The 15,007-nt window shown below is 35.1% G+C and overlaps 1 protein-coding gene across 1 annotated transcript; it reads right to left on the reverse strand.

Moving 5' to 3' along the window:
- Window positions 1-1,893: 1,893 nt before the first annotated feature.
- LOC134258869 (uncharacterized) lies at window positions 1,894-6,813 on the reverse strand. Its single transcript, XM_062741459.1, has one exon. It carries the CDS (start codon window positions 6,811-6,813, stop codon window positions 1,894-1,896), a length of 4,920 nt encoding a protein of 1,639 aa, XP_062597443.1.
- Window positions 6,814-15,007: the final 8,194 nt, after the last annotated feature.

Raw genomic sequence — 15,007 nt, forward strand, 5'->3', positions numbered from 1 at the left:
GACCTTCAACTTTTGGAAACAGTCATTGCCAATTGTTTGCTTTGCCGCAAATGTTAACTATGGGCCCGGGCTCTTAACATGTTAAAAAATGCCATTTTTTGAACTTTAAGACATATTGCCATGGTAACTATAAAGCATAGCAACCTATTTTTGCCTGATTTCAGTTTAGGGTATCAATGACTTTTATCATAAAGAGTTTGGAGAAATTCTAAGACTATGCATGCCACAGCTTCTATATAAAATTTCAAATCATTACAGAGAATGGCTCTTAACTCTCCCAAAAGATGAGTAGGCCACTACATGTCTAAAATATACTAGGAGTCCAGGAACTAGCCGCTTTTTACATAAAAAAAACATAACTTTTTTACCCTTATTTGACCCCCTGAGGAAAAATGAAAATTCCAAAACCTTACTGCACATCTACATGACACCACCAACCATGTCCCAAAAGGTGATAAGGCTACTGTGTAAAATGTCATTGGAGTTCAGGGAAGAAGTGGGTTTTTGCATATAAAAAACATCATTTTTCAACCCCCCATTTGAATTCCTGGATCAAAAAGAAAATTCCGAAACCGGGAACAAGTATGTCAACTCTGGTGCAAGAATTTAGGATATTACAGCAAAACTCGTTTAGTACGAACATGGATATTGCGAATATACGGATATAGGGAAGTCAACATGGATCCCCAGCTATATAAATTTAATTAATTTCTTATACGATTATAACAAATTACGGATATAGCAAAGTAATTTCATAGGTCCCAGTGACTTCGTTATAACCAAGTTTTACTGTATTTTCAAATTATTTATAATATCATTAGTTTGGATGTGCAACTATGATATCGTAATACTTCTGCATATTCAGTGTCCTCAACCTGTACATGCTGTACGTTTAAGGTTTTCCCAATACATGAGTTCCTATTCAGTATTCAATATGTAATAGCTATATCAGAAACACTACATCAATAAGTTTCATGTACAAATATAATCTTAAATCTGGATGATTGCATTAAATTAATTGTGGTATATCAAGTATCAATACACGTCAATTTTAAAATCATTGTTTCAAATTTCATAAATCTGAGAAACCAGAAATTTAATTGAAGAAATCAAGTTAATTCCTTAACTTATCAATTCTGTAATCTATTCCATGGAGAAACGGAGTATGTGAGGTCATTTAAGGTAATTCCACCCTCCTATGATATCATATGTTTTTGCAAAAACTGTTATTTAATTAAACTCATACCCAATAGAACAATTAATATATTTTGGAAGAATGATTTTCCATAAGTGTAATGATAAATATTGTTAAGTCAAAGAATTTAAAAAATGCATACTTTCTTTATTTAATCAATTATTCAATCTTTAAAAAATGTTGACAAGGGCAATGACTCCTGCACAGGTAGCTTCATGCAGGCATTTTCTTTATTGTATGTTTAATGTAAAATAATTTCCCTGATATTCACAATAGAAAAGTATCTTATATGTAGCATTAGTAATTTACAAACTTTTAGCAGCAAAATTATGCATTTTAATCTGTTTTTACATAATATTTATGATACTGTTTACAAAAAATGTACGATTTTTTATGTTGACATAATTATATGTTTCTGTTTATTTACATCTCCCATTTTAAATAATATGGCGACCTATATATTTTTGGCAATATTTGGTAAATTTATAAACTTTATTGAATGAAAATAATTTCAATTTTTGAATTTTGGTACTTTGAACCATTAAAATTGTGAGTTTGGAAATACCTTAAAAATGTCTTGATTTCAAATATTTTATCACATATTAGATTACTGATGATAAAATTCTGATTCAGAGATCGTATATCAAATACTGAAAACATACATATTTCTACCTATATAAAATCCCAACAGATTTCATTTAGTGTTGTTTTAAATCCACTGCCACAGCTTTATGATAACTATAATATACTGGCATGACCTCTACAATTGTTTCCATCTGTTCAGTGATATAAACATGATCTAGTATAGTATCACCCTCTGTTGTTGCAAAACTTACTTTCTGCCTAAATCCACTAGTCTCAAACATTCTTTGAATCGGTCCATTGCATTTCAAATCTTCATTGAAATCTCCAAGTACAATGCAGTGGGAATACTGAACCTTAAAAATGTCTACAATCTTTTTTAGGCCATCAAGAAAGCATCTGACACTGAGGACACTTGGTCGATATACAACTATGATTACAGTGTTTTCCTCATGTAGCTCTATAGCCATTCCCTCAATATTTTTTCGAGATAAATCACGAACTACAGCTTTTTCCTTTTTCTTTTTGTAAATACCAACACCTCCTCCTTTGGCTGATCGAAGTTTAGCAAAACCATCCATACTTTCATCATATGACTGCTTTCTTGTGGTGTGGTTGAATTCAAAGTCATGAATTTCAAAGTCCTTCACACTTTCATTGTCTGTCAGCCATGTTTCTGTAAGACATATAAAGTCTGCATGGAGAAATCTGGTATCACTTTTTAGGTCTAGAATATGTCCCCTTAAACTCTGCACATTAAGAAGGAGAATCCTTTTGTAACTTCCATCTTCAGTGCAGCATTGTAGATAATCTTCTTTGGGGATTAATTTCTCCATTTTTAGCAGTGCTGATTTTATGTCTGGGTTAGCGTAAACCTTTTTTAGCAATGCATTTTCATCTCTTGTTTCTATGAATAAACCATTTTGTGAAGTGACACGGCTTATTGCAACATATGCCTGTCCTGGGGCGAAAGTACGGTCTAAATTTACAACAACTTTGCTTATGGTCATGCCTTGAACTTTATGTGCTGTACATGCCCATGCGAGTTTCAAAGGAAACTGGTGACGAATAACATTCTTTGTATTTTTCTCCTTAATATCTTCTTGTAATCTTTGAATCAATACCTCATTTCCATGTCTTGTCCTTTTTCCTTGCAATTTTCCAACATCCTTACTATCAAAAGTTATTCTAATTCCTTCTACTCTGTTTATTTGCTGAGAGTCTCCATACTCAAAACCTGAAATATGCCCCATTGCACCATTTACAAGTCCATCTTCAACATTGATATTTCTCGTCAACATCACTCTAGCATTTACTGAAAAAAGTAAAGAAGCAGAGAGCCCATCTGTTCTTGTCCTTATGAAAGGTTTCTCACGTAGAGTCAGCTTTCCTGTAGTATTGTCTTTCTGATAATCTTCAGCAGTAATCTCGATCAATTCTCCACAATTTAATCGCAGCATTTTCAGATTATGTTCATTTGTTTCTTCATTTATAGGATATACATGGAGTGCTTCATCTGGTCCTTCCCTAATGCATTCTTTAAACATTGATATTGCCTCTTGCGATAGTGGTTCCTCTAGTGTTCGAATCCGCAGTGAATTCAAAACTGAAGCAAATGCAGCGTCGTCGCGTTGTCTCATAATTTCCTCCAACTCAACGATTTTGAAGAAGTCTAACCAGTAATCTACAGGATATTCACCATTTTCTTCATACAATATTTCAACCTTTCGTTGTTTCACAGGAGGCAGTTGGTAAAAATCTCCAACAGCTATGACTGAAATACCACCAAAGGGTTCCTTGCATTTTTTGATTTGCACCAGGCGTTCATGAATGTAGTACAAAAGTCGCTTGTAAACCATCGATACTTCATCAATGATTAAAATCTGCAAAGAAGCTAACCTTGACCTCATTGCACTTAAACTTTGTTCTTGCAGCGGTTCATATGGAATGCGTAGAGCTTTAGTTAAGGAAAAAACGTGATGAATTGTGCTTCCCCCAATATTAAAAGCTGCAGTTCCTGTAAAAGCTGTCAGAAGAACAGACAAATCTGAAGGAGACGAAATTGTTTTCTCGAAAAGTCTGGAGGCTTCATACTGTATAGTTTTAATCAAATGGCTTTTTCCTGTCCCTGCACCTCCAGTCACAAAAATATGTAATGGTTCTACTTTCTTCCCAGCGACTTTTTTCAAACACCATTCACGAACCAAGTAGAAAACCTGCTTTTGTTTTTCATTCAAACTTCGCAAAAAAGGAAGGATTTCTTGTCTTGAGGTAGAATTTTCCCTAATATGATATATCATATCTGAAGAGTTCTCATGTTCAATTTCATGAGTGACTTCTGGTTCTCTATTTTCTGATTTTTCTGTTCGTCTCTTTTTGTTAAGGCATTCTTCACGATTCTTTTCAGTTTCTGGACACAGGTTAGCCCAAGCATCTTCAGGTTCGCCATAAATTTCTAAAGCTTCTTGGGCATTTTCAAGGGCATCCTCATTCTGTGAGAATATAACCCTATTTTTTTCAACTACATTTCTGACAGATTGCAATCTGTTTTCACTTCCTATTCTCACAAACCCATTTTCAAAAAATGTCTGATAAAAGTCAAATCCAGGTGGTTTCAGTTGATCTTGAGTCCAATAAGGAAGGAAAAGTTGCAGTATTGATTGAAAATACTTTTCTGGTGCATTTTCTTGATTGAATCTAGGATATCTTACTACAGCTGGCTTAGCTCTAGTTCTTTTCTGAATGTAACCATGACCTTTCTTTAGTTCATAAACACCTTCTTTTTCTCCCTGGGGAATCTGAGATTTTGCAAGAACACGATACTCGGAGCAAAATTCTGCAAGACACATTTCAGGGAAAGGAGGTAGATCTGGACGATTTTCATATCTTTCCACTATATTTGTCATCCAAATGCTGTCGTCATCATCTTCCAAATCAATTTCACTATTTTGTACACTTTTTATTTGTGAAAGAGGTTTACTCAGTCGAGTTGGATTTTCACCAATAGGAACAAAAACAACTTTTCTTGAACTCTCTTTCATTTTTAGATTGCAAATTCTGTATACTGCTTCTTGGGCACTTACTTCTCTATGATTGAGATAAGCTGATCCAATTCTCTTCATCGTTTGACGTGCACTTAAGTTTCCTTCTGCAGATTCTACTTGCGTTTGTTTCAGCAGCATTCCCATTTCCCTTTCTGACTTTGAAATGTATGAAATTATATATACAATGCAGCTGAATGGATCAAAGATATACTGTATGTCCATATTTGCATCCCAGCATTTGAGAAGACATGCGTTATATTGGTTTGTCCACATTTCATCTGGATTTCGTTTCAAGATAGTAGTTGATTTTGCAGATAATACCCTATGTGCTTCTTCATAAACATCTTGAGATAACTGTATATTGGAGAATATTTCCTCTGTTGTCTTGCATCCATTCATATCATCAAGAACTTCATCCCAAACACGCAACAAAATATCTTTTGCTTGAGATTTAGACAAACCTTTGCCATCCTCCAACTCCTCAATATCTTTTTCACTTTGCCTTGTGATAAATGTTCTTTCTGATGGTGGTCTTGGAAAGTGAAACCTACAATCTGTTCCCTTTTTCCTACATGATTTTGAGTGACTCTTGCTGTGTTGTTGAACACCTAGAACAATTCTTCGAAGCTCTGCGTCATCATTTTCACAAGGTAAAGCGCATGTGATATATCTATCAATGAAATCACAAACAGTTTCCTCAGTGTCTTCATCAATTTTGGGTGCATTCTCAACCCAGTACAAACAGTGCATGTGTGGAGAACCCCTTTGTTGAAATTCTACTCTCACAAAATAGTCAATAACATTCCCTATTGGTTTTGATGGTGATAAAATTACATGCCTTTGAAACATATGGAATCTATGTTCAAACATTCTTGCCACAGTAACTGGATTGCTTCTCAAAATTTCACTTTTTTCTGACCAATCTAAATCAGACGGGGATCTAGGATCATTATCATGATGCAAAATTGATCCAATAATTTCATCCCATCTGAACTCAGCCGCCGAAAATGAACAAAACCAAGTTGGAATACCTAGCTGTCGAAGCATTGCAAAAAGATCTTTCTGAGTAGCTGACCAATATGCAGGTGTTCCTCGAATAGGTTGCATAAAGCGTAAAGCCTCATTATTCTTCAGAAGATTAGACAGAACATCTGGATTCTGTAACATTTCAGATGTCATTGCTTTTCCAGTATCAAGCTTTGATAAAGACTTTCGGATTGAAATTTGTGTTTTCTCAATTACTTGGTTTAATTCTGACATGTATTGAGAGAAGAAGATGTAATTTGTGTCTTTAGCAAATCTGTTATCTGCATTCATAAGTCTGTTGTTAAAATATCTTGATAGAGTTATCTTTACATCTCGATTTTCATTCCAGGAAAAGTTTCCACTTGGAAATAAATGTGGAAAAGTCTTTGCTTCGTTACCTTCTTCTTGCAACATTCGAATTGGATTTTTTCCTTCACTTGGTGCTATATTATAAATATCGTCAAAGTAATGATCGAGAACTTCTTGCGCAACATCCACAGGCTGTAAGCATGTATCAGTAACAACCTCTGAAGTCTGATCAATCTCACCTTCTTTCATTTCCTCGTCTTCATATTCAGTAGTCTCATCAGGTAGCAAATCATTTTGGTCACTATTTTCCTCCCAATTGGTATTGATTTTAACATCCTGATACCATTTGTTCTTTTTCTTTAAATAATCAAGAGCCATGTTTATGTGATTTGGATTGACAAATTGGTATTCATAATATTCCTTGTAAGCTAGTTTGCGTTTCAGTTTAACTCTTAACAAGAGATTGTCATCGTGACTTCTTGGTAAACTCGTTGCCTTTTTTATATTTGATGGCACACAAACAACAGGCCCATGTACATTTCTTTGACCCCCTTTTGGAAGAGCCATAACTTTCATAAAAGGGATATGCAAAGCAATTAAATGCTGCTCCAAACTGTTTAAATTACCTAAATCATTAGGAATTTCCTCCAGTGACATTTTATTAACAGCTGCTTCTGCTGGAATATTACCACTTAATATTTTCCTATGACAAGTAAAACATATCCACAATGATGACTGTGCACAATGCATTGGACAAGACAATGTACACTCATGACAATATTGCTTTTGTATACATTCCTTTGCTATTTCACGTGCTTGATTTCTTTCTTTGTACATTTCAAGAGTACATCCTTGAACTTGGTGTTGAAACAATAAACGATGACAACAGCAACATGTGTATTCTGGACCATTTCTTACACTTTCTCTGAAAAATGCCAAAACTTCTTCTTCATCTTCAAGCTTTTCTTTCAGTGCTCTTCTCTGATTAAAAACTGTCTCTTTTTCTTCTTTTTCTCATCAGCACTAAAATGATATTTTATTTTATTATCTGTCTTTACCTTCTGTTTATATACTTCATCATTCTTGTACTTCTCTGTACTTCTGTGCCTAACATCCATTCGGTGTACTTCATCATTCTTGTACTTCTCTGTACTTCTGTGCCTAACATCCATTCGGTGTACTTCATCCTTCTTGTACTTCTCTGTACTTCTTAGCCTAACATCCATTCGGTGTACTTCATCATTCTTGTACTTCTCTGTACTTCTTTGTCTAACATCCATTTGGTGAACTTCATCATTCTTGTACTTCTCTGTACTTCTTTGTTTAGCATTCATTCTGTGTACTTCATCACACTTGTATTTTTCTGTACTTCTTTCTTTTACACTCTCTCTATGCACTACATCTGAACTATATTTCTCAATGCTTCTTTTCTTCATATATTGTTTATGATCTTCATCAGTTTTATACTTTCTTTTGCTTGCCTCCTTCAGTGTCGACTTGTGTTCTGCATCCAAAGAGTATTTTTCCACACTCCTTTCTTTTGCTTTTGCTTGGTAAATTTCATTACATCTATATCTATATTTTCCATCTGCGATTGCCTTTAATCTAAATTCCAAGTCATTCTTGTACTTAAGATTTTTTGATCTTAATCTCTTTTCCTTACAATTTACATTCTTCAGTTTGAATTCATGATCTTTCCCTAATTTGTTTGTTGATGAAATGACACGTACATTCCTCATGCGGTTTCGATTTCTGCATCTTTTCCTGTATTCCTCTTTACCAGTATGTGTTTTTATGGGACCAATTTTTTCATTCTCAGCAACTGTCAGCACTACATTATAATGATTCAGATTCTCATGATCTAGATAAATTGACCCTATAGACTGAATATTCGTAGTAGGTTCCATCAATTGTCTTGAGTATGTAATCCAATGATTTTCTGTATATGTGTGTATATCAATGCTCAATAGATGACAAACAGCAAGTATTTCTAGTTCAGTTGCCCACGAACCATCATTTGACATGTTTGTTAGAGAAAAATGATTTTCTACAGAACTTTCTGCCTGTCTAACAAAAGGTTTGAACAATATACTATTGCGGAGAAGGTGTCGACACACTATTGATCGAATTGCATAGTGATAATCCTCCAATCCAGTCAAACAAAATGAAATAGCTCTGAAGAAACAATTACCATCCCTTTGAATTTCAACACACTCAATAGGTGCACCCACCTCTCGAACATGACAATTTTGTACATCATTATCAATTCTATTTGAATGTGGTATTCCCATAATCTGACAAAGCTGTTCTTTTATACTTTGAGATATTGGAAAAAATGTAATATTTTGACTTTCACTGTAGTAAACAAATTCAACATCATCATCCTCAACTGACTCAGTATGTACAATAGAAATGTTTGCGTTTTCTTGGAATGCCATATTTGGGTCTTCATTTTTCTGAGCGATTTCTAAGTGCTCAGTTTTATCAGTAGATGCAAAGTGCCTAACTGAACAATCCACCCTTGTTATTTCACATTGAGTAATTCCAGAAAATCCCATTGATAATGCTAATGACAAAATGTGATTGCAAATGTTGTAAACTGATTGATATAGTATCCTTGTACTCTTTCCATTTGAACTCATACACCCTGATGATGTTCTTGAATGTGAATCAAATGTAAAATAACCATCTTCTGTTTTCCCCACCAAAAATGTATTTCCCCTGAAACACACAAAACACCCACTTGATTCTCCAAGAGCAATTTGCAGTGCATCTAACAATGAATGCGCATTAAATTCATCATAATTGGGCTCTACATCAGACAAATTTATCAGACTGCATAAAGGTTCATGTGCTTTGAACTCAAACATTGTATCAAAACACTCAAAAAATTGCGGCAACTCATCAACTAAAAGATATCTACTAACAATGGTTGAACTACGCTGCAAGTATGTGTAAAGCTCATCGCCTGTTTCCAACACTTTATTCATATCTGAAGTTTGCCATTGTTTTGAGTTTTTTATTTTATGATATGCTAATGCTGCTAAGGAGTTTGCGACACATTGTGTTCCTGCATTTTCGCCAAACATCAAGTTACCCTGATGAAAAGAACCTTGAACAGATACCTTGATTGTTGTTACTGGTCCGCTATCACCAATACAAGCATCAGCATCAACTGGTCCACCATTACAATGTCTTTGAATTCTACATTCTGATTTACTGTTCTCATACAAATTGTACAAATTCTCATTTTCTAAATTCTCATTTTCATCATGTAAATTCCTTTTAGTATTCCTTTTAGATCTCGTTCTTTTACTCTGGTTTGCATCAATCAATCTCCTGCTGGACTCATCCCCCTTGGAAGATGACATATCCAGCTGCGCCTGACCTGCTGAGCCAGACACATGCACGGTGTCCGGCTCAGGTACCCTCGGCGAGGTACAAACCCACGGTGGGGAGTCAGGGGACGGTGCCATGCCTCCGTTTCGGGCACACAGACGACTTCCCTGAGAAGATGCATTACTCAGGGCAGTTGGATGCATTTTCTCACGAAGAGAGGCCTGCATCCTGGCCAAGGGTTTTCCCTCAAAAGGCGGCAACCCTATAAAGCCTTGCCCCGGAAGATTACCGGGTGGAGCTGTAACAACCCCATCTTCTGTCCTGCAAGGGACATCAGATACTGCTTTGGTGTCATCTGGTAGGACATCTGACAAGGGAAGGGACCGTTGCTGCCTCTTTTCCCTCATACGTAACTTAGCTTTATCACGATTCTCCCTACCACACAAGGTCTTTTTCCTTGGCATCTACAAAAATAAAACAGAACATTTTCCACCCAAAATGAACATGATGAAACAGTAACTGTAATATGTTCCTAAAACTGAAAGAGCATCCCTATTAGTACCTTTCCAAACAACGTTTATTAAATTAGAGAATTCACATATTTTTTGTTAATCAAATATTAATCCACAAAATAAATAGCAAACAACAGGACTGAAGGCCTTGTATCACTCTTCTGATAAATTGTACAATCTATCACTTCTATTTGAAGCTTCTAACTCTAAGTATCATAAGACCCAAAAGGCATCGACTGACAAAGTTTGATGATTCTTAGCCAGTTGGGACTGAAGAATATTTCAATATAGCTATAAAATTCCATAAGTAGGTCACTGTGATTTACTTTTTGGTTGACAATTTCTCTGATAACTCAAGATGCATCAACTGAAAAAGTTTGACAATATTAAACCTATAATTACCTGAGATTTTCAAAATTAGGTCACCATGAGCTACATTTTGATCAACATTCTCCGAAAACCAAAGATGCATCTACAAAGTTTAATGATACTAAGCCAAAAAGAGCCCAAGATACCTATTTATAGCCATAAAATGTCACAAGTTGGTCCTCGTGATTTACTTTTTGGTAGACTTTCTCTGAAAACCCAAGATGCATCAACTGACAAAGTTTGATGATTCTAAGCCAATAAACACCTAAGATACTCGAATATACCCATAAAATGTCAAAAGTAGGTCACAGTGACCTACTTTTTCATCAGCGTTTTCTGCATACCCAAGATGCATCAACTGGCAGTCTGATGATCATAGGTCTGAAAGTATTCAAAATTTTAAATAATCTGAAAACAAAAGCCTACAAAATTCAACAAGAGGCCCAGTGGCCACATCGCTCACCTGAGCATATCGGCTAGGAGTATGCACAAATGATCAGATCAGAACTGAAAAGTTTATGAAGGGGGGGAGGCGGTTGAATTCTAATACTACTTGAGAATGCCTCTATATCAATTCTGCAAAAAACTGCTTGAGAAAAAATATTTTTATAGATTTTTTTAAACATTTTGTTTGTATATTACTTTGTAATAATTTGAATTTGACTCCCCATCATTTCCCTCCCTACCCCAATGGGTACTCTTGATTAAAAAAAAAAATCTTCAATACATGAGAATGCTTACATGTCAATACGACTCAACATAGCTTTTCTGTTACTAAGATTTTTCCCTTTTTTCCCTATGTAAAACTTTGATCCACCATTGAGACCCTTCCCTACCCTTGGATGTTACCATTTGTACAAATTTAATTGTACACTACATGAGGATGCTTCCATATAATTATCACTAATTATGGCTTTGGTATTCTTTAGAAAAAGATTTTTAAATATATTTAAATGTAAAACTTGGATCCCCCATTGTTGCCCCACCCTATCCCTGGGGGTTTTAAATTGAATAAACTAGAATCTACAGTATCTGCATGATCTGAGGATGCTTCCATAAAAATATCATTAATCATGGCTTTGCAGTACCTGAGAAGAATTTTTTTTAAGATTTCCCTATACATTCCTATGTAAAACTTTATCGGCCATTGTGGCTCCACCCTACCCCCAGGAGCCATGATTTGAACACACTTGCATGTACATTATCTGAGGATGATTCAACATGAGTTTCATCTTTCCTGTCCCAATGGCTCTTGAGAAGAAGATTTTTATTAAAAGATTTTTCCTATATATTCCTATGTGAAAACTTTGATCGGCCATTGTAACCCCACCCTATCACCAGGGGCCATGATTTGAACAAGCTAGAATGTACACTACCTGAGGATGATTCCATGATTTCATTTTTCCTTGCACAGTGGTTCTTGATAAAATGTTTTAAAACATGCCACCATTTCACTATTTCAGAATTATCTCCCCTTGAATAGGGTGAGGCCCTTCATTTGAACAAACTTGAACACATGGACCTTGTCAAGGATGCTTTGTAGGAGTGGTTTTCGATAAAAAGTCAAAAATCTGAAATGTCTACAGACAGATGCAGGACAAAATGTGATCAAAAAAGCTCACTTAAGCTCACATAAACACCATATCAATGTCACTTTCATTCAAAACAAAACAAGTATCAATTGTTTCATATAGCTTTATTTCATTTCAAAAACTCGCAATCATAAAAGACAGACATCTACCATCAATTTAGCTCAAAGAAAAAGCCATCAACCTAAAAACTAAACTTAGGGGGCATCCCCCAAAAGAAGATTGGTCCTTGAAAATCTTTCATTAATGTTCAGACTTTTTGTGCCATATATAATGTATACATACATCATTATCTGCAGAACTGTAGCTCTCCAGAAAAAAAAAACATAGACAGGCCTGAGAGCTACAGTGCCACTTTTTGTAATCAAGAGGCCCATGGGCCACATCACTCACCTGAACAACTTTAGCCATTCATCTAATAGCAGGGTTCGACATTAACGTTAGTCCGTTAGTCTCAGACTAACACATTTTCATTCGGACTAATAAAAATTGCAGCTAATTAGTCCGAACGGACTAATAAAGTTTTCTGGGGGAAAAAAAGAATTTACCGATGTTCAAATTTTCGACAACTTTCACTGGAAAACCCCGTAATTATTTTTAACTTTGCAGCTTCTTGGCGGGAAGTTTGGTAATTCTGAGTCAATTCGGTGCTTAATTTAAGGACTCGTTGGAATGAAATTAAACATTTTAGCGATCATGATTTAGTATGACACATAAAGAAAGATGTCGGATGTTTAGATGATGTAATCATGTATAGAGAAAAACGAATGAGGTCGGGAATACGATCGTAGTTCCTGATTGCAGGGTTTCAACAAATTCTTGGTATAAACATTTCATGTAAATGCTTTGTTTATTTGGAAAAATTATAAAAGTACATTGCAACATTAATTCTATTTAATTATTTTTATTTTTGACGGACTAATAAAATTGACCGCGGACTAGTAAAAGTAAAGAAGCACTAGTCCGGCCGGACCAAAGCCTAAAAATGTTAGTGTCGAACCCTGAATAGATTTCCCGTTTTGTAATATCTACCTTGACCTTCACAATCCTAATTGGTCATGATTCCAAAAATTTAGAATTAACACTACCCCAGGATGCTTCAACATAAGTTTCAGCCCTATTCATCCACTTGTTCTTGAAAAGAAAATTTTTAAAGTTTTTTTCCCATATGCTTTTATGTAAAATTTGTATATTCCCTAATGCAACCAGCCCTACTCCCAGGGCTCATGATTTTAACAAGTTAGAATCTACACTACCCCAGGATGCTTTCATATAAGTTTCAGCTTCATTAGTCTAAATACTGTACAATTGGAAAGAATGAGTGCACTTAAGTACGTCATTTGGAACCTTTTCGGCTACCCATTTTAAGCTTAACATTACAATATATCGCAAAATTAATCTATGATTAATGTGCAAGCATATGCTCTTGATATTTATTTCTAGAATTTTTTGTCATACATATTTCTATAATTACAGAAAATGTAATTGAAAAGAACATGTAAAAGCCTTAAATTCCGGAAATTTGAAGGGGACCACTTTATAATCTAAGGTATCTGCAAATAGGCAGAGACATTTAAACCGCATGGTTGTGGAATGTAAACATTAGCACATATGATTTTTTCGCACTACGAATTGAAATGGAGAAGAGAGAGAGATCGTGTTTTTTATGATGCACAATTATTAAATGATTCTAATGTTAAGGGATAGGGTAAATGTCTCGCTGTGCAGACCATAATACAGAGGTGACATAATCCTATACATGTACTTACTAATGACACTGTCAATACCAGAATTCTTTCAAAACACCCCTAATGAAAAGCATAAAGATAATTAAGAGACATATTATCTTCAAACCCTATTAAAATTTGCGCAAAAATCTCCCAAAGTTTGAAGTTGGAAGTACGATAGATACTGTCACAACAGTGACTTAAACGCAAAGAATTTTTCAATGAAAGCGTTAACGTATCGAACAGCAGAAGGTCACGTGAGAAATGTGATTATAATATCAATCGTTGTTGCTCAGTGACCGGTTAATTTAGTAGCTATCTCAACCCTAGTTTGGGGACATTTTTTTGAAAATTAGATATGAGCCGCAACTTGGCCAACATTGTCCTTTGGATATGTATAAGTTTAAGTTAAAATACATATTCTGTGCAAATAAGAAAAATGGCCAAGTTGCGGCTCGATATAAACAAAGTCGTTGAAAACTGGTATGCATATGAATAACAATAGAAATGAGACAAAACTGTTAGACCCCCGTCTCAAAAGCTATTGTCGTTCGGCATTATTTAATACTTTCATGTAATATAATATACCAAAACCTGCTCTAAAGACATTGTTTATACCTATAAAACATAAATTTAATGAATTTTGGAATTTTATTTTACGCAAAACATCGGGATCCAACTCTCATAGCTTAAGTGCACTCATTCTTTCAGCAAGACGCAAATTTACCAATTTCTCCTTAAAAACTGGTATTTTATTTTCAGAGAAGTAATTTCAGCAATTTTAAATTGCTCACTTAAGAACCTAGTACAAATAACACACAATTTATTCTTAGCGATATTCAATTTTAGCGATCTCAACAGCCTCGCTAATAATGCCAAAATTAAATCCTCACTAAAATTTCTACTTTTACGGTATTCTTGTGAAAAAAGAATTTAGTTTTTTCCCTGTCTGTATCTGTGTAAAATTTGGATTATCTATTGGGCCTGGACTGGCCATGCCCTACCACTGGAAGTCATGATTTGTACACATAAGAATCTACACTACCCCAGGATGCTTCCACATAAGTTTCAACTTTTCTGGCTCTGTGGTTCTTGAGAAGATTTTTAAACTTTTTTTCCCAGGCATATACTTGAATGTAAAACTTGGATTCCCTATTGTGGCCCCACCTTACCCCCTGCCCCCCCCCCCTTCTCAATATACACACAAGAAGAGACAATGGACTACATCGCTCACCTGAGTAGCTTTGGTGATGCAATTCTTTTATCACATTTTGCCTCTTCTTATATGTATTATGACCCCCCCCCTCCTTTACTT

The sequence above is a fragment of the Saccostrea cucullata genome, unplaced genomic scaffold (assembly GCF_032062105.1).
Source record: "Saccostrea cucullata isolate Sc308-1 unplaced genomic scaffold, CSIRO_AGI_Scuc_v1 ctg1943, whole genome shotgun sequence".
NCBI lineage: Eukaryota > Metazoa > Mollusca > Bivalvia > Ostreida > Ostreidae > Saccostrea > Saccostrea cuccullata.

What these genes read in the sequence shown, in the direction of transcription:
- LOC134258869 (XM_062741459.1), bottom strand. Translation starts at nt 6,813, where the DNA reads ATGTCACTGGAGGAAATTCCTAATGATTTAGGTAATTTAAACAGTTTG.